Source organism: Melanotaenia boesemani, chromosome 21 (assembly GCF_017639745.1).
Source record: "Melanotaenia boesemani isolate fMelBoe1 chromosome 21, fMelBoe1.pri, whole genome shotgun sequence".
In the NCBI taxonomy this organism is placed as follows: domain Eukaryota; kingdom Metazoa; phylum Chordata; class Actinopteri; order Atheriniformes; family Melanotaeniidae; genus Melanotaenia; species Melanotaenia boesemani.
This window is the reverse complement of record NC_055702.1, coordinates 11606094-11627556: the sequence shown is the minus strand read 5'-3', so window position 1 is coordinate 11627556 and position 21463 is coordinate 11606094. Positions and strand designations below refer to the sequence as shown.

The 21463-nt window shown below is 37.6% G+C and overlaps 1 protein-coding gene across 1 annotated transcript in view; it reads right to left on the bottom strand.

Moving 5' to 3' along the window:
- LOC121632846 (testican-2-like) overlaps positions 1–21463 on the bottom strand; it is a 38505-nt gene that overhangs the window by 2807 nt on the left and 14235 nt on the right. Inside the window, exons 2-10 of the mRNA XM_041974596.1 lie at positions 19505–19513; positions 16962–17007; positions 7134–7248; positions 4520–4628; positions 3928–4036; positions 3109–3228; positions 2778–2996; positions 1037–1099; positions 65–202 (exon numbers count right to left, since the gene is read on the bottom strand). Of these exons, the coding sequence (XP_041830530.1) occupies positions 65–202; positions 1037–1099; positions 2778–2996; positions 3109–3228; positions 3928–4036; positions 4520–4628; positions 7134–7248; positions 16962–17007; positions 19505–19513 (928 nt within the window). The remainder of the gene's footprint in view (positions 1–64; positions 203–1036; positions 1100–2777; positions 2997–3108; positions 3229–3927; positions 4037–4519; positions 4629–7133; positions 7249–16961; positions 17008–19504; positions 19514–21463) is intronic.

The following is a 21463-nucleotide window of genomic DNA, read 5'->3' as shown; positions in this document are numbered from 1 at the left end:
TGGTTTTTTCAAAGAAGATACACTGTTTTTTTTTTTTTTGTTTTGTTTTGTTTTTTTTAATTACCACAGTCAGGAATGCCATGGATTCTGGAGCCTGTCATCTCTCCTCCATGTGGATCAACACACCAGCATTCCCCTCTGCTCTGGTCACACTGCACTTTCCTGTAGTAGCCATCCTCATCGCAGCTGGGAATATACATTCCTGCAATAACACGCACACACTTGTGGGTGTTTCTTACATATCGATGCCATAATCACACATTGATGCCTCATGCTGATGCCTGAGATGAGTTCAGCAAACATCAACACGACTTGGTGAGTCAGTGATAAGACCATCACATTGGAATAGAGGCAGCTTTTTGGCAGAAAATGCCACAGAGACCAAGAAAGCTTCCCATTTGTTTGACACAAGTGTGCCAACGTTGGTAGATGTGATTTCAAACATTATGGTGGCATAGTGTTCCCTTAAGTTGTAAAAGTGGCATGTTAAAATGCAGTGACAGTCTGTGTGACAGAGCTCCGCTGCTTCAGACTCCCTCAGGACACTCTTGTCAAAGCCGGAGCAAAGTTTTCTTACAAGCACTGACCCATCCCACCCTACAACTGGAAAAAAAAACAAAAAACACAAGAAATAAAATGAGTGTGTCTCAAGCATGATAGAACTGATCTGAGTTTGGAGCTGAAGACAGAGCAGCAGCTGTGCAGTACGGTGAGGATGCTTGGGAGGGTTTCTCATGGAGTCAGTGGCTATGTAAGCCTTGCTTTGTTCCCAGCTGTGTGCTTTTGATCTCTTTAAATAAGCCTCCTTCAGCTTCTTGTATATATTTAAGTAACTTTAAAAGGATCTGAGGTTGACTTGGTGATGGGTTTCTGTCCAAAAGGTGTTGAACTGCAGCTGAACTACTTAAAAATACATCCTAAATGCCACAATATTGTAAAAAAAAAAAAAAAAAAAAAAAAATATATATATATATATATATATATATATATATATATACATATATATATATATATATATATATATATATATATTTACCAGGCTTCTTTTTGGCAGCTTCCTGCACTTGGATCCTCTCCAGCTCAGCAAGGCACGGCGGCTCTGTGAGAATCAAAAAAAAAAAAAAAAAAAAAAGTGATGACAGACAATAGTTAAAACTGCTCTCCTCAAACTTCATTTCAATCAATGCTCTTCATAATTACACTTTTTGCTGATATTGATTTGTTTAAGAAGTCTTTTATTTCATTCCCCAAAGCATGATTGATCGAGGAGGGCTTAGGTGAAAGAACATATGGATGCAGACCGAGAGGGACAAGGAAACGTGCTGAACCTCCAGAACAGACATAAATAGAAACAAAGAGAAAGGCATTTTGTATTGACCCAAAAGGCAACAAATCTTCCCAGGCATTTGTGCTTTTATAGTGAGACATTTTAGTGTGTTAAAGTCACAAGTAGAAAAAATTGCTTAAAAATAACTTTGTATCTCTTTCTAAGCATGTGATGTGACACAAAAACCAGATTATTTAATCATTAATTAATTAAGCAATCCCTCCAACATCAACTTCTACTGATAAAAATTGATTAGGTAGTCAGTTTGATCTATTGTGCAGGTGCAATAACTGATCAATGAGCAGTATGCAAATTCAGTAAAGGTCAAACGGTGCAAATGATCCACTGGTCCAGGGCTGAGATGCATCTAGATGGAAACGTTTGATCATTCTGGTATCACTGCAAATTAAATGTCAAGACCAAGGCTCGACATATGAGCTCAAAATGAATGTTTTCTTTGCATTCCAGGCATTTTTAGATCCATTCTCAGATCCACAATTACAGCTTTTGTTAAATTTTCTCAGCCTCAGTTCTTTGTCAAAATAACAACAAAAGTTGACCTCAAATCACATTTTACTATTCAACACCTACAGCATTAACATGTAAAGCATCTCATAACTACAAGCAGAAAAAGAATACACTGATAGCACCTTGTAGAGGTTGAAGCTTCACAGTCAAGCTTTAAAAATACCAAAAGGAAATTCTTTTGACAGCTGTAAAAATCAATTTATGGCTTCTCTCTGTAGAGAAGATTAGACAATCTAAGACAAGTTAGATTAGTAAGTGTGTCTTAGGTTCCAATCAAGGACATAAATTAAGGATTTTAAGGGAAATTTGTTTACAGTCATGAACTTTAAGTTACATGTTAATGTCACAGTACCAGTATGAGGATAACAGTTGGCTCCCTTTTTTAAAGCAAGGTGGACAGACCAAAAAAGAGACCTCATACAGAGTGATCCTGCTAATCTTGATGGGCTTAATGTCAGACCGCTACACTGATGAAGAGAAAATAGATGAATAAAGAAAAATGGCCAAGCTCAAATAAATGCTGGGGGTTTAGGTTTTAGGAGGTATGTTTTAATCTGCAGTCAAACAAGTTGTTTCTGTACCTTCTGAGCACAACGTATTTCTCAAAATATTCCCAGAATATTCCTTTTATGCACCTTAACTGGTGTTCAGTGTGTGGCTATATTTTAATCTATACAAAAAGCCATTGTTTGGTTTGACTCTCAGTCATTTGATGTTGTTTCGTGTTTATCTAGTTTATTTTTATCCCACTTCAAAGTGATCAAAACCACTCTGATCTGCCACTCTGAGAGGCAGGTGGAAGAAACTGACGTCAGTGCCTCCCCTGTGTTTCCACTCTGATGTAACCTTGCTTTTATTTCACCCATTTAAAGATTTGGATCAAAATAGGCCCTGTTTCTTCTGTGGTAATCCCTTCACTTACTTTCTCTCCAGAAGCACAGGCACCACTCCGCTGTAGAAACCTTTCCGTCCTTGTAACTGTCACAGGAGTTGAAGAAGGGTCGGATGCAGACCTCATACTTGTCCAGGTTAATAGCAGCCAGCTCAGCTTGGTCCAGATACAGATCGCTGTTGGTGTCTAGCTTGGAGAACATCCAGCCGATGGAGTCTTTGCAGCTGGCTACCAGGCTTTTGTCCAGCACTGTCAGTAATAACCATATTCAGTTCTTTCTGTTTATATTACATTTCTTTGCATTGACAACTGAGTTGTATATTTAAGGTTGCAGAATAAAGATGCTTGTTGTGTATCTAACCTGAAGTGGTGCCAGCACCAGGCTTGCCAGAGTTATTCTGCTTCGCGTTTCCATGAAGGAGTTGGAACCAGTCTCTCAGGCGGTCACCCAGATCTGCCAGGTCCTGGCCAGTGCAGCTCTCTAGGGAAACAAATAAAACCATTCAAAACTCTGGCAGATGCTAGACAGCAGCATGACTCACTTTCCCTTAAGGCAGCAACAGATTCAGTACTGCATTCAGTGTTCTTGCTTATGTATAATGAATGGCATCAGTTCCCCTCAAAGTAACACACCTGATCTATATTGTTGTATTTCCATGCTGATTCGTTTAGGTTTAATATCTGCTAGTCATAAGAAAATTTTACAGTAAGCTTTGAGGCAGCAAACTGTTGTTTGCCTTTAGAAATCTACTTTCAGTTTCTTGCTACAAACTTATTCCAGAAGAAAATTGTAATCTATTTTATCAATTGGCATTTTAACGTGCCCACAAGCCTGGACAATCAATGGTGTTTGACTGCATTAATAGATTGTGTACACTCTAAATAATTAATTACTACATGATTGAAAGAGCAGTTAACCACATTGGGGGTATTTGGCTAACAGTAATCTCTGAAATTGGTGGCTATTGATTCCAAATGTCGAACAAGCACTGGGTTGATTTGTTCTGTGAGAAAACTGAAGTCCTATCCTGCAGACAGAATGCCACATATCTTCCTTTTTTTTTTTTTTTTTTTAAAGAAAGGTTGACTTATTAAAGAAAAGGCAATCATGCAGACTGATAAAAGTGAGTCTCAAAATTAAGATGCATGAACGTGCAGAAGTAAGAGTAAAGATTCTTGCCTCGTTTTGTTTCAGTCCTTGTGATCGAGGCTGTGGTGCAGGGGCAGAATCCAGTACACATGATGCTCAGGTCTTTGCCTGTGAGGCAAGCCTGCTGCTCCAACTTACACTGTAAGAGAAGGCGAGAAAGGCAGAGATGCTGTTAAAATATTTATGAGGATGACCGCAGGAAAAAGATTGCTCATTCAGATGAGACACTGCACTTAAGGAGAGGCAGTAAGAATGAGCTGTCATTTTCCTCTGTCTTCTCCTTCAAGGTCAAAATTAAAAACTATACATAAATCAATAGAGTCCTGGCAGTGGCTGGTCTGCTGTGATGTCACTCAAAACAAAGTCAGTCATTAATCATAGGCCACATTCAGCCTTTGCACTTGTCCTCCTGAGAGCAGTGATGAACTGTGCTGCCCTGCTGCATCCACATATATGTCAGCACAGCAGGAAACTGCACTTGACTGGTCTCCTCTCATTATTTAAAACAATGACATGACCACTTTTATTTATTTTTTTCTTGGGGCTTTTGAAACACCAAGTAAAAAAAAAATATCAAAGTAAAAGTAAAGTAAGTGCTATTAAAAGAAATGTTTTCTTTTACCTCTGAGGCATAGTTGTGTCCATCAGAGCCACATACAGGTGAAGAGGCAGCCACAGGGCAAGGTTTACAGGTGCTTTCATGCAGATCCAGCTGCCCTGACTGCTTGACTCTGAACAAGAAAGAAAAATCAAGTTGATGTTCAACTATAGGTGGTAATCATAGCAGATGCTGTTCCAACACAACAAATCTAAAAATAAGTGTGTTTGTGGTGTTCACAGCACACAAAGAGGTTTAATCTAAGTTAGCTGCTTTGTGAGATAAAATAGGCTTAACCTAGCCTATGACATGCTAACACCTAGGGGCATGTTAACATGTTGCTAACAGTGCATACTAATGTGTTGCTATCAATTAGTGTGTTAGCAACATGCTATCATGTCAGCAAAATTATTAGTGAACACTAAGAACATCAAAAGCTGGAGTAATTTCATAAATAACAATCATGTGTTAGTTATAAACTTTTTTTCTTTTTTTTAACAATGGGAACTGCATGTCTTTACCTGATTTAGTGCATCCAGTAATTATCAAAATCACTGAAAGTAATTAGACAAAATCTCAAACTGCCGCTTGTTCTGACTCCTTAAGAATTATGGAATTAGAAGTTTGTTTAAGTTATAAATTAAACTATTTGACTATTTAGATTTTTATTTGATAAAAAGTTAAAGAATCACCATTAACTTGCCTCATTGGCATACTGTATGGCAATTTACAGAGTATATTAAAATAAATTTAAACACGTGTCTAGCCTAAACAAGATTTTAAATTGTGGAGCAATTTTTATTTTTTTATTTTGTTTTTTATTTATTTTTTTGTTTTGTTTTGTGACAATAATCCTTGATGTTTTGAAATCCATGGGATGTAACACAAAACCTTTGCTATATTTCATATGTTTGGACTTTTGAATATGATAATCGCTCTAATTCCTTGCAGCTGGGAAATTTGGACACCAAATTTATTCTACGCAGCACATAATTTCATAGCACAGGATGAAATTTAATCAAATGCAGTAAATTATGTTGTTTTAGTCACAACCAACTGATTTATTTGTTTATTTATTTATTGCCAGTGTGTGTATGTGTATCAGTCCTTAAAAGGTCCTCTTTGCAAATTAGGGCCATTGCTTTAGTTGTTTTTTTAATCCCCCTGCCTGTTATGTTTTTAAGATGGTCACTAATAGCCTACACAACAGTTCAAAGTAGTTATATGAGCCACAGCTTTGGCTGTTTGTTTTCCTCATGACAATATCGCAAGCATTTAGAAACCACAACAAAATATTAGATTTTTATTGGCGAGAGACATTTTCTTTTAGCACAGATTAAATCTCATTCTTGAAGCCTCTTAGACATATAGCTAAGTTTTGTGGGTATGTGAAACCAAAATTAGAATGAGAAAACACTTTTGTGAACAGATCATATATGTACCAGCTTGCTAAAGTCATACCTTAAATAGACTTTAAAAGAAAAACCTTCTCTAACAAGTTGTTTTTATTACATTTTCCAGACTATGACCGACAACAAAACATTTGTGATTATAACTTGCTGACTGATAGTGATGATGTGTATGTTAATTTTTGGATGTACTGCTGATGAAATTTGCCTTAGTTGCTTTCCTCTCACACGCCAACTGACTTCATGTTCAGTGAGCATAGCCATCAGCTGTATGGCTTCTTCCACTCCTGCTTAATGATGCTGAGATGGCTCGACATGGTTGCATTCGTGCTTATTACCCACCATTCGCCACAATCTCACATCTCCGTAGTGACTGTAAATGAAGCACTTTATTGAAAAAGATAAATGTCTGTCACTGCAGATAGACTTTGCAGGTTGTAATAATTCACTTCATTAATTCTTTTCAGACCTCAGCCCTGCTCATTTGTTTTTTAGTCATAGTGGAATAAATGAGTGTAGGAGCCGATAAAGGTTTTTCACTGAGGTTTGCTACAAAGAAATAAAATCTGTGAGAAGAGAAACAATAATTTCACTGTTATGCCACTGAATATTTCAAATACAACATGTGTTTTATAACTTCTTTTTGTAATGGATTATTAGTACACATTTTCTTCTTGTCTGCTATATTATAAACATAGTATGTTTAGGAAACTCTGATTAAGTACGATGTCAAGTACACTATTATTCTTCAAAAGCACAGACTCCACCAGAGAAACCCACCCAAATCCCTGACAATCTGGTCACTGGGTCATCCCTGAATATATGTAGACCAATATTTAAAATAACGCATTCAAATATGACATATTCTCACAATCCATATTAAATCAGATATTCACTGATAAAAAAATCAATTAAAGTGCTCAGTAGTTTTAGAGCTTTAATTTGACTGCAGATTATAAGTTTCAGATCTGTGTGTGCCTTGTTTATCACCAAATTAGTCCTTTAATAAACCATTTTCCATCATGAATCTTCCAGCAGCACTCATAATGCTAGTTTGAAAGCTGCTGATTTTAAGTCAATAATGTGCATTTTATGTCTTCTAGATGACCTGATGTTACTAGTGCCAGAAAAATATGTTTCCTTTCCAGTCAGGAAACTTCTAAGCTTATGTCTTATTTTTTAAAAACACAACACAAGGCACCTTCAGATTTTAGGACTGAAACTCCTACCTGTGCTCCAGTTTCTTGCGATTGACACACATGGCCCTTTGGTAGCCCTGAGCGACACAGACCTTATGCCGGCTGCATTTCACATTCTGGCATGGGTCCTTGGTGGTGTCAACAGCTGTGAACACAAAAAAACAACAACACTGAAAATGCAGAGATGTCAATCATACCTGAGAGGTTTTTGTTTAAAATCTCTATTTTTGTCACCCCTAGCAGGCAAACACAGCTTCTGGCTGCTTTTTGTTCCTTTTGACAAGGAGCATGTGTTCAACAGACTATTAGTGAGTATGCAAAAACAGGACTGCTGCTATTTGCTCTGCTGTGTAATCAAGTTCTGTGTAATTACACCGTCTAAAATTATACCCCCATTCTCTGGAAACTATCTTTTATTTAAGTGTATGCAATAAAAATCATAAAATGCCCAGTGAAAAATTATTCTCACAGTGTGCACAAATGAGTCAATTGATTTTATAGTCTGCACTGCAAAAAACATTGACGCCTAGCTGTCATTAGTGTGGCAGCACATCGTCTAAACCAATGCCAGCAGTCTTCACTGGCTGTCTCTGAAAACCTGACAGCACTGATTGAGCGTCTCCTTCTTTTGGCTTGCCCCATCTCACTTCCCTCATGTCAACTTATCACTGTCTCTCCCCGACTCTCTTCTTCTCCCTCACACAGAAACTCACACTCCATCTTTGTCTCAAGCATTCCCCTCTTGATAACCACCACCCTTCCCTGCACCTCTCTCTCTCTCTTCAGAGAGCTGAATGGTTCAATACCAGCCTCTTTTCTACTGATAGACTAAGATGGAAATAGCATCATGTCCTCCACCTTCCTCAGCCAATGGTCAATACCATCGGAAAGTGGAAGTTGCACCTTCCAAGTCCATTTGCCACCTTTTCTAGAAAGGCCCTGGAAAACTCTAAGGCTCAAGATAGATTTAAGAGTGAGTAGCAGGGGGCAGCCGCTGAGAGAAATTTAAGCTGTGAAATACTGAGTCAGCTCTAAGCAGCTGTTTTGGAGTCAACACGGTCACCTGACAAGGCAGCTGACAATCAGATCTTTGCTAATCTGACAGCTAGGTGGTATTTTGAAGTGGAAGCTATGAGTAAATAGTGGATTTTTATGGAATTAGTGGTGACAAGATAACTCAGAGAGAGATCAGAAATGTGGTGTGTTATGTGATCTCATGACAGATTGTAAAATCTGTAAGCTGGTCTATATAAAAACTAGTGCTGGGCAAGGATTAAAATATTTAATTGCGATTTATCGCATTGTTACACGCAAAATGTAATTTTCCTTTAAAAGAAGGCCTACTGCTATACGAAGAAAATATAGCAGTCAATTTTGGGTTACAAACGCTAAATCAGGGGTATGTAACCTGCAGCTCTGGAGCCGCAAGTGGCTCTCTGAACTTTCCACAATGGCTCTAAATGCATGGCTAAAAATGCTGAATAACTAACTAATGTTTTTAAATATAGATATAATAACAAATGCAGGTTTATAATAATAATATAGAATAACTGCATTGAATTTTCACAACATAATGACACTAAAAGTATCAGTAATATTTTCTAATCTATTTTCTTTTAGCATCAAATTCAGCAGCAGTTTTTTCTTTAAACAGCAACAGTTAAAATATTTCTTAATATATATATATAATCAAATATTTATGACAAAGAAGGGTGAAATTTTCAGGATTTACTAACTAAAAGGTAAAAAATCAGCAGGATGAATTTAAAGCTGTGAAGCTGCTTCCTTCTAAACACAGAAGGAACAATATGTGATGAATATCAGCATCAGGTGAGCAGACTTGTTTTGATCCAGGATTAGAATCTCACAGCTTCTAGATGGTGAGGAGAGAGAAATATTCACAATATGTACAATAACTTCCATCCATTCCATGCATCTTTAGTCCTTCATTATCAAGATTTTTTGCCTATCAATTCTCTTATATCATTCTTAGCTTGACTGTTTAGCTTAACTTCTTGCATCTGGACCCTCCAGTACCGGGAGTTAAGGGGTTAACATTTGGTTACACCGGTGTAACGTCGCTCACTGGGTCAAGGCAGCCGCCAATCACATATCTGTGGTCAAGCCAGCCACCACTGTATTTCAAATGCGCATTTACTTTAAACTTTGTGGTAAAAGCAAAGGAACAGCTCTGGAAAGCTTTTGAAAGTTACTTTCTATTCCCTCACTCAGTCTCACGGATATGCGGTGGAATTAAGGGATGTATTTTAACAGTAAATATCGGTTTATGAACCAAATAAACATTGAGTCAATTAAAAGTTCCGCAGGGACAATGTTAAAGTCTCGGTAATCTTAAAACTAATGCCACCATGACTATTTCAGAATTTCAAAATATATATATACAGTATATATATCTTCTTTCTTAAGTGCCAGACAGAAAACGTCTCTTCATTTTAATAAACCCGCTCTCTCGTGATTACATCAGACGCACCGCTGCAGCAGGACGAGACATCAAGGAAGAGACATGGACTGCAAGCCTCTGCATGTGGTTTCTCTGTGTTCAGAGCCAGCATGCAAGAACTTTGGCACAAAAACTAAGAAAAAAAGTGCCTTAACGCGATAAAATAACTAACGCCATTAATTAATGAATGCATTAATGCAACAATAATGTATTAAGGTGCCCAACCCTTATAAAAATCTGTAGCAATGTCACTATAAAGACTACATTTTTCTTCAGTTGTCCACTGCGCAGCTACTGGTGATGTTTGCACTCTTGATGTAATTAGCCTCAGTTAATTGTTCCTGATGTAATAATGTCAACATTTGCAACTCTTGTCATTCAAAAATGAGGCTGCCAGTTCAAATCCTGACCACTACAGTCTTTTTCACAATCTCAGAAAAAAAAGTACATAACTGGACCTATAAGGGCCCTCAAAGGTGCTGCTCATGTAGAAATGGTGTCTTGCCCCAGGACACTTCAATATATGGTCTGGGGAAACCTGACTACACCACCTTCTGACTGAAAGATGATTTCTTTTTCTCCTGAGCTACAGCCACCCCAGAAAATGAGGATATAAAAAAGTTAAAACATTAGGTGCAGGTGTATTTGTACCATTGTACAAAAGAAATCCACTTTTTTCTTTCTTCAAGACAACATAACCATATATAACCATTTGTTAAACTCTGCCTTGAATACAAAAGGTACTGTAAAAGCCTTCAAATCTATGAGTAAATCTTGTTTTTTAATTTCTTTCTTTCTTTTTTCCCCAACACAATCTGCTTATATTGTGCCCTAACATTTAGAAAAAACAGCACATATATGTTTTATTTACTACTTGAAAACATAATGTAAATGTACTTTTCAATCTCTCCAAAAGATACTCATAGTTACCTTGAGGTCCAGTTACGTGCCCTGGATTGTACACAAGTCCAGATTGTACCTTAGGGGACAGAAATCTACTCCAACTGTACCTCTTTTTATGACAGTTCAGTGTACAAGCAATGCTAAAACTTTAATTAGGTCACAAGAAGCTTTTACTCGTGTTAGTTGGAGTGAATTTGTATTAATCCTGCAAGGTACACCACACAGCTGAAGAGCAAGTAATAAAGATTTCATTTTGTGGCTTTGGGGATACGCTAGCTGATGAAATCATGGTGTAATATATACAAAAAAAGGTCTCAAAGGGGCTTGGTATTTAAAATCTTGCAAATTCTGAGTTACCATAACAGTGTTTCCATATACTTTAAGAGAAGAGAAATACTGGAAGCTGGACTTCAGTGATATTACTGATATTATTATATTGAAAATAACGATCAGTGAGACAGGACTGGTGTACCATTTGCTGCCTATCTTAATTGTATTAAAAACCTATTTATCTGTATTGTAGTTGTCACGGGGGTAGAAACACCAGACTTTATTAATCCCCAGAGGCAAACTGTAGCAGTTACGCTCAGAGACAGATAGCTAGACTCTCGAAGTGCTGATAGCTCATAAACTTTGTGTCATTCCAAATAAAAGTTTTCGTGATGATGAAACTTTTATTTAATTCATCTGGTCCAACAGGTATTTTGTTCAGTCATAATTTAACTGAACAGTGGAATAATAAACTCTATTGTTTATGACACATTTGTACCATGTTTTTCTATTAATTTAAGGCCATAAAACCTCAGCAAAATCATTCTTAGTTTGTCTACATAGGTTTAGAATAATCTTTTCGACTTAATGAAAGTGACATCATCTGCTATTTAAAAAAAAATATGAGCCTTCTTTAGTGCAATTAGTAATACAGTCTGTCTCCACTTACCTCTGGTACTAATACACACAGGTTGCTCCCACAGAATGTTATTACATTATTATTTATTATTATTATGTAAACTATGATTGACGAAGTGAAGCTGTGGGTTGTTTTAAGTATCTACTGAATTTATTACCATGATCATGTGGGAAATTTTAAAATTTTTGAGCTACTGGTCACTGCACCTGCTATTAATTTGACTTTAAACTACAGCTGTTCCAGAGTTGGCGTCCAGCATTAAGAAACATTGTCTTCCTGAATTTCTAAGGTGTGGCGATCAAACATCATGATGAATCACACAGAACTGGCAGGTGCAAGTCACCCATTTGTTTGTAGTTGTGCCATTTTATGGGAAATAGGCTGTGATCACACTATCAGAGGCACTAACAGCTGGGCTCATCTAAATAACAAATATCCCAAAAAATTTAGACAACAGAGAAAAACATTCATTAGCGGGATGGTGGTGTAATGATGCAGTCTTGCAACTTGTGTCCTCTGCTATACTTTTATTTAGTTTTTTGTTTTGTTTTTTCTTATATAATAAAGCTCACAAGCACCAGATGCTTCCCCTTGACAGACAAGTCAAGTTAGCTGCTCAAAAAGGACACCAATCTCCTCTAAAAAAAAAAGTTAAATAGTAACTGGAAGTGGGAGGCAAAAAAGACAGTGAATGAAAGGCATACAAGTAAAACCAAACAAACAAAAATAAACCAACAGTAGCTTTATTGTGCCCTTGAACTCACCCTATTCACCCTTTTCCTATCTTATGAGGTCTATTGCTGTAATAAAATAAATGCTTCATGGTGGAATTTGCTTCAGTTCTCAGATTCACACTTGAGTTGTTTTTCTGTGCGGTCGTTTAGATCTGAGATGTAACACCACCAGCTGCCTGAAGGCCTGCTTGTTTAGAGGATGCTCTTATGGGTTGTATTTAACAGTATGATGTGGTATAGGTTAAAGGAAAGTGGGCTTTTAGGGAGGGAGACCTTAAAAAGACAAGAGCTAAAGCAAATGCTGCATAAATTGTCATCGGGGGGATAAATAAGGGTTTTTGAAAACTGTGAATCATGAAATAATCATCCACTCTAGTGGAAATGAGTATAATAGCTCCCCCCCCTTAAATGGCCCATTGCCTAACCTTTACTCATTCTCATCTTTTTTTAATCATGCCCCACAATATTGCTTTATTGTGTGTTCCCATAGAAACTAAGCTGGATTTTTTTTAGTATTGATTCAGGTAGCAGCTCACTCCCTGTTCCCATGTGCAGTATTTATGAGCATCTTCAAATCAAAAACATGCATCGTGTGGTATTCTTATACCACCCCCATATGCTAAAAATGAAATTCAAACAGAAGATTTAATTTGCATCAAAGATCAAATGTGTTTTCTTTCCACCTGCTCTCCTGGTTTGGCTTACCTCTTTCACTGCAGACAGAATTCATTGCAGGGCTGGGAAATGTAAAGCCCATTGGTTTTAAATCCAATTTTAATCATGACAACAAAAGCGATGCAGCTGCACTGATACCGTATCCAAACTCTTGGATTATTATTTTGATGCTGCAGAGAAAAAAACAATCATTTTAGCAGCTTTTTCATCCAGGATCAGGTGTCCTGCTGTTGTCTGTGCCTACATCTGAATCCTCGACTGAGCGTGGCACCCTGCAGCTAGACAGGATCATCAATATGAACCTTTCAGCACCCATTTGTTTTGCATTTAATAAAGTACCTTAGTGATTCTAAGTTAAAATAAAACCTGGGCTACCAATACAAAGGGGCGCCCACTAAACATCTGAAATATTAGCGTGTGAAAGAGACAGGCCCATTTCACTGTCAGCTTAGAAGAGTGTTATGCTATTAAATTTAAATTGTGGATTTCCTAAAGCCAGAGAAACTCAAGTATATTCACTTTATATCCGATTAGTGAAATTGTTCTCAAAGCACAAAAGAAGTCTAATTGTTTAGCACAAATGAAAAGATGTCAGGATCAAGTATGACAGCTCCTCTGTCAAGTCAGATTAGTTGGCACCTCTTTGTTCTGAAATGACCCTCAAACACAGAGCAGAGACTGTGGGGCTGTGCTGATGTCTCAATCAGCTTACATAAAAGTCACAGGAAGTGCCTGAAGTCTCTAGTTAGATCTTTTGTTCTATCCAGGGCTTGCAACTACACCTTTTCGTAGTCTCTGCTGTCTTGTTGAATTTGCAATGAAGAGGGCTCTGATCAATTAAGCCTGCAAAATTAGTCCCAGAGGGACCTGTGATGGAGATAAAATCAATGATATTCAAATGAATGTCGCCCACACTACAGCAAGCAAGGCGTTTTCTTGAGATTACATTAGTTATTCCTCCTGTTGTGAGAACAGATGGTTGTGATGACCTCCTGGGGTGCTTCTCACATTCACTGGGTTTAGGGCAGCGTGGGTGTTGCGTTATATTCGACCTCCACCACTCCCCCCTGCAGCAGGAACACACTGGGAAGGCTCTGTTAATTGGCTACAGTGTGCGTGAATAGCACACATAAAGCCTGATCTGTGAAATGATTTTTACTGTACTTTACTTCGACCTTTCCAAGAGTTAGCCCAGAGGTGCATGTAAAGTGTAATTCTCATGTTGAATAAACACACAGGAACATCTATACTGAAGCAACATGAAGTTGTTTATAAAGTTGTTAAACAAAATAATTAATCTCTTAGCTCTTTAATATTTAGGTATGGAAGGCAAGAAAAATTTGTAATTATGAAAATATGAACAACAGATAAGTGGCCAAGCTGTAATGGCTTCAGAAAGCCATGTTAAGTTAGATAAAGAACTTTATCTTTTGTTATTCATGTTACTTTGACACGCAACACATCCTTAATGCAAACCACGTACAATCTTGTGCTGCATTTATTATTTCTTGGTAACAGTGGCTTCATTAAAAAAAGTAATAGTTTGATTTCGGTTTGACAAACATGAAGTTCAAGATGTTTGCTTGGCCTCCAAATTCCACATATCTCAATCTTACTGTATATCTTTGTATGAGATGTGTATATATGTAATATCTTTTCTTATGCATGTTTAAAATGAGTCTTCTATCTGTGACCAGATAACATGTAGTCTACACTCACTCTTCCTCAATTCTTCCAAATCCCAAATTTCTAACAAAGATAAAACAAGGAATCAGCAGTTGCTCCGCCTATATGAGCCTGAGATACTGAATGTGTACTGCATGTATGTATTGTTCTCTGTGGCTCAACATTTGGAGGGAAAACTAAACTCTTTATGAAACATCCATAAAGCACAACAGGACTGTGGAGACATATGCACTTTTAAATTTACAGTGCATCTGTCAGCAGTATTTTAAAGGCAGGAATCGACCAATTATTCAGCAATTTACCATGTGGTGTGTGTTGTGTGTGTGTCTGTGTGTGTTGATAAGTTGACAAGGCATTGCAGAACACTCATAAAACTTCTTTAAAATTGCATTACTGATGAACTCTTTTAGTATATAATTGTTTTACAGAAATAAAGTTATTTTAAAGCAAAACCACACACATTTCTGACCTTAAAACTCAATACTTCTGACTCTTTGTTGGTGCACTGACATTCATTTTGCACATTCCTGGGGCAGTCGGTGCCATGCAGCATCCCTGGGCTGAAAAACCTCACTTCAAAACTTTGTGTTCCAGCCAGATGCACCACATGACAACTGTGTTTAGCTTTATAGCACTGCATCACATGCTAGCAACTGGATATCAACTGACTAACCATTTTGGATGAACACTGGCTGATTCAGCAAAGAAATGCAAGTGGGCATTATCAGATGAAGTGAGGGGAAAAACAAAACAAGTGGAAGTGACAAAGCAAGACATAAGAGTCAACAACAGACTGGATTTTACATGCTAGAGAGAGATCAGAAAAGAGACAGGATGCAAGACGGATGGTGAAGCAACCTTCATTAGGGAATAGCAGTTACTTGGCTTGACCATAGAAGAGTTGTGTCTACACCCCACAGCAATCTTATAGTGGTCAGTTGTTATTAATCTTACAATAAACTCAACATTGACAGACAAACATGCTCAGACATCGCATGGGTCTTTTTTTCTTTTTGTCATTGTGGTTGTGGTCATTTTATGCTTACTTTATTTATCTATTTAAAGTTCGCTGGCATTGTTGTTAAGATTTTATCTTCTCACCTCACAGTTCTGAGGTGGGATTTTGTGATATTGGTGCTACTGGTCTACTGGGCTATCTGGAACTGTACTATGAGAGCACTAGGAGAATATTAAACTATGCATCACTGTGGACATCTTTTGTCCATTTAGCCCATTTTTTCCTCTAAATCCTGACATTATTTTGGCTGTGTTATTCTGTTTTTGTTTTGTTTCTGTAAAAAAGCCTCGCTCCTCACAAATTTTAAAATTCAGTTTTTATTTGATCTAATAACATTTTATGCATAGGCCTGTCATGCAGCTGAATTTAGTGGTGATCAGTAAAAATGATAAATATTTCTCAAAAATCACCCCAAACTTCACATAATGTATAAATATATTTTATAATAGCTGTTAGATTAAAAAAAAAAATTAAAGAAAGGAGGACACCACAAGTTCTGCTTAGGGCACCCACATGGTTAGCAGCTGACCTAATCAGAAACACTTTAAAGATGTTTAAAAAAAAAAAAAGTGATGAATTTTGCTTTAAATGCTGCTCCAAAGTTTTTCACTGCTGGCACAAAAATTTTAAACCCTTGGTTTTTAAGGAAGAGAGTGGAGTCCTATGACTTCTTGAGGAACATCTTGTGGAGACACTTTATGATCAGTAGTGATTCACAGTTGAAATGATCCTTTTATGTATAGTTTTAAAAAACAACTGTGTTAACTATCTAAGCAATTCAGAATGATCAGAACATTATCCCAAGAAAAGAAATATATATGAGTCAATATGAATATGACTGCAGGTGAATGCACAATCTACATACAATAACATGTAATTTGGGGTTTTCTGAATGCGCAATAAACCTTATATTGTATAGCTGAACTCTGTAATCTCTGTTCCTCCTCCATTGCTAAAAATAGCAGATTTTCTAAAGGTAAGATTCTTTTTTTCTCGGCTAGAAACAGACCCCCATGGAGGAAAATGGAGCCTGGTGGGAGTTCTGCGTTGAGCCCTCTGCAACAAAAGCAATTACAGCAGGCTTTTCGAACTAATGGATCTGACTGAAGGCTCAACCTCTACTTTCCTGAATCAAAGCTGTGTTCTCAGCCTCCGCAGCCTTTGACACCCTAGACGAGTGTTCACAAGTTGGATGACCGCAGACAACTACGACTAAGAGAAGTCAGCACTTTGATAATATATTCCATGCCTTTTCATTGTCTAAAACTAATGCAATTGGGGCGAACGGCATTTAGCTTTCATTTTTTTCCAATATATAAAGTATTGAGTCGTGCAAGTCTTTTCTATTATAAAAAGTACCGAGCTCTTCAGCTGTGTGGACAAAAATGAAATACAAAACTGAAAGAACAAATTCAACCTCAAACACTTGAAGCAAATCTTTTGCAATAAGATAAAATGTTTCCTGACTTACTTTCATCAGAGCCAGTGTTCTCCTCCGTGTTTTTGATGTAGTCATCCTGAAAAGAAAATATGATTGCATTAAAGAATTTAATAATTCATACCAGGCAACTCAATAAAGGAAGTTCTAGCATGCTCACTTATAATTCAGATGAGAATAAATAATCAAGAAGGATAAGAAACATACGAAATAATATCAAAATTATGCTTTCCATTGTGAATGACATTTAAATTTTATTTTAACAATTCAAATATATTTAGTTCTTGAATGCAATGAGAAGAGCTCAAAGCAATTTCTGATAACATTGATCCTTTAGCATTTTTTTCAGGAAGAGGGTTTTCATTAGTTAATATATATTTATTTTTATATTTTAAGTGCCAGCAAAGAATATCATGTATGCATCATTAAAAATTTTGAATAGTATTTTACACTAGGGCTGTAAATTAATTAAGAATCTAATAAATGCTGAGGATGGTTTAGTTGTTAATTGAAAGTGCATATCCAACCCAGTCTCAAAGGTCCCAAAAAATGACATTTTTTTCTTCTTCTTTATTGATTTATCTATCTGTTTATTATGAATTTTGTGTTGCTGGACACAAAATGGAACTCCATAGAGAAAAAAATTGCATTACATATGTTGCATCCCAAAGTGTGCTTAAGGAAGCTGGAAGGATTTAGGGATGGAGCAACAAGTCTAATAACTGATTCAGTTCAGCCACTGAGGTTAACTTAATTTCAAAATGCTTTAGGATTTATGATTCAGTAACAATTTCCTTGCACTTGCAGGATGTGTTTCATCACCACTTTGCACATTACAAAGTATTTTTTATGCATCCTAGAGTCTCACCCCAACTTGGCTAAAAACACAGGACATTTTGGACAAACATATTGCATGTCAAAACAGGTGAATTGCAATGAAAACAGGCTGCTTTGAATGTTGTGGTGGGTGCTGTGAATAAAATTCAGCATGAATAAGAAAGTTTTCTGTTTTGAGATTATTTATGCCTATATACATATATATATATATATATATATATGTATATGTTATTTATATAATTAGTTAGCGAGCTGAAGCTGCAGCTCTCTATCTAAGTATATGCCATGTTGAAAGTGATACAATATCAGTTGTTCAGTTTTTCTGTTATGGGTAAGCATCAGTGGGGTTGTTCACCCATGATACCAGTACATTCAGTTTCCATCATATGAATGTACAGCAGTTCATGTAAGAAAGGGCTTTAATAAATGGCTTATGCCATTAAAAAATACACTTTAATACTGCATTGGAATATGTATATGAGATGCTTTTTTCCATTTTTCTTTGTTTCTGTTTTTGTTTATAAGATGTGATAATCTTTGATTAGATTATTTCTTGATTCCAGTTTAAATCAGTTATGATCAACTAAGAAACTATTTAAGAACAGAACTTATATATGTGCAGCTACATTTGAAGCTTATCAGCCAGCAAGCAGCATGACATCATCAAGCCAGACAGGGCAGGCTTGCTTTCTTCTAAAGGATTTGTTCTGGAGGTGACTTTGACTCTCAGGGTCCCTAGACTCAAGCTAAAATCATATTCCCATGTGAGCATGCATATATAGTAGACAGCTGCAGAGACCACAGATGTAGGAGAACTGAGCTTATGCAGGAGATCCTGAACAATTGAATTGGTTGAGACTAACTTGTGTTTCTTTTCCTTGGTCAAGAACAAACTGTCAGTCTCATCTTGGTTGTAGTTTTTTACATAAAGTAAATGTCACAAGGCAAAACTATGAACTTAAATATATCTTTTGCTCCTGCTCTGTTACAGAGGGAATACTTGCAAACTAACACTGTGTTGTTTTTTTTAAGAGCATCCCTAGCGGCGTTGTGCTGGAATGATAATATAAATTCTGCGTCCCACTTGCTGTGTCCACTCTGACTTATTTCTCCCCGAGTCAGTACTGAGAGGATCAACTGTCAAACAGTTACTGCTTGGCACAAGGCCCAGCCAGGACCCCGAGGATCAGGTCTGATCAGTTTGGCTCAGACTTATTCTGCTGAGGGGATACAAAGACTGAGCTCTCAAGTGAAGCTGAACAAGTACAGCTGAAGGCAGCTTAAATATTGTGCACCGGATGGGGGAGTTAGAAGGTTAGTTTTGTTATTTGTGGGGTTTTTTTTTTTGTTGTTGTTGTTTTTTCCTTTACATGTTTTTTCCACTGGATTGTTTCCAGTCTAGAAATACTACATGTCTATATGTGAATTGTATTTCATATTATTTCATCATTAATTTTAAGTTTGAATTTGGCTGCAGATTTTATGTCATTTCTGCTTTGCATGTTAACACTTCTAATCCTTTTTTTTAAATGTTACAGCTCCATTAAACTGCTAAGTTTAAATAAAAACACTATTTATTTCCACTACTGCAGACAATTATACTGTGTGTGTGGTTGTGTTATAAACAGTTATCTCTTAGTCATCTGGGAGGTGACACCATCAGCCTGAGAAAAGTGTCAAAGAAGTGTCAGAGCAAAGACAGAGAGTGCATTATAAGAATTCACAAAGGAGCTACTAACCTCGACTTCCTGCAGCAGAAACCAGCAGCAGTGGGGGAAAAAGAAAAAAAAAAGTTGTTTATAGACATAAAAAGCATTTAACAGTTTAAATTTTGTATTCTTTCAGCATGCAAACAGTGGGTTGGCTTAATGCCGCTATGGCAGCAGTTAAACTGTCAGCCCTTAATGCACACTGATTGCAAAGACACGCTGCAGTCTTGCTCCTCTCGAGGGACAATATAAGACATTCACAAAGGATTATGGGCGCCTATTAACTGAGGATGATCAGCTGCCACTTCTATGAGCTGGCAGGGGTCCCAAAGACTCTGGGGCCCATTTTCTGCTGGTGTTTACATGCCAGACAACAACAGCCTCCTGCCAGCTCAGAAGTTGTAGATTAGCCATGACATACCACATCAGCCTTGGAAGAGCACGAAGAAAATTGGTGGGAATCTTCAAAGTCAACATGCAGGTGCGATCTAGTTGTTTTCTTTAAAGCTGCGACTTCACACGACATATACTATGCAGAGCCCTGACGACACAGACAAATATAGCTTCTGTAAAGAACAACCTTGAGTTAACAGGGGACTGACTGCTTCCCTTTCATTCCATTTCAGTGGCCTGGCTTCAGTCCAAGGGCATTACACATCAATACCCACCTCAGCGTCTCCTTGTGAGTTTCATCATTCAGTGCTCTGGCGTGTTTGAAAGAATTATAGCACTGCATGGTTTATTTCAGCAACTCTACCCTGTAAATATACTTAATTCTTTTACACGCACACACACACACTTACACCTATACCTGCCTACTTAACAGTGCTGACAGCATCTTTATGAACAATTCACAAGCCTCACAAGGACAAGCCAAAAATCCAGAGAATGACTTTAAAGTATTGAAGCCAGAATACATAATGTAGCCAGAGTAGGACTCTAGATTTTCTCCTCAGAAGCTGTTTTTTGAGGTAAATATTTTTTCCCATGGTGGTGAAAATGTTCTACTAAATATTACTGGAGTTCTCTGGCAAGTCATTTAAGATCAACTTTTAGCATGTTATGTAAAACACTTCCACTGCTGTATAAAACCACTGCTACTTGTCAGAAATACACCTTTACATGGCATTTAAAGATAACTCATGGCTCATAATTTATGGCTGAATCACAAAACATTCAGATTGACACTGCACCACAAAAAAAAAAAAAAAAAGCAAAAATAACTGTTCAACCCTGCAGTCAGGCAGATAATCTGCAAGACTGCAAACACTGCCCTCATCATCAAAGACTGTATGCCCATGTCTTGCATCAGATGTACTTAATTAATTATTTGCAGGGCTTCTGCGATTACGCAGCACACAGCGATGCCAGGACTGGTGGGAACCCGACAGCACGTCCTAAAGGCTGCTGTCCTTATCTTCTCCCAGCAGCAGTGTGACAGCAAGGACACAAGGCTGGGGCTACATTTAGTCCTTCACCAAGGTTGAGAGCTAATGCTGTCCCACTGAATCCCAGCCAGGTTGCTGCTAGAGTTCACAGCAAGCCTTGACAACAGGGAGAGAAGGAAAGCTCAGGGGGTAAGGGGGGGTATGATATTCATGCTGGAGGTCTCCTGAGTTATGTGATTCATATCACACACACCACCTCTTCTGCCATTTGTCAACAAGGCTGTAATGCAGCCGGTGTAAAACAGAGCCAGGAGCCTAATGGAGCTTGACTATCCAGATGCTGTGACGGCTCCTTCTGGACTGCTCGCTGGTATTAGGCTGACAGTGTTTGGCACAAAGCCTGACTGCACTCCTCTGAGTTAACATCTACCTCACCTTGCCCAAGCCTCATCTGCCAGCAACACAAATGCCACTAAATACCCTGAACCAGACAACCCCGACCCCACTGCAACACAGAATACCGTCCCGAGCACTCACAGCAAAAATGTTGATGCGCATTCCAATTCAGTATGATGACAAAAGGGGTGATGTTGAACCATTT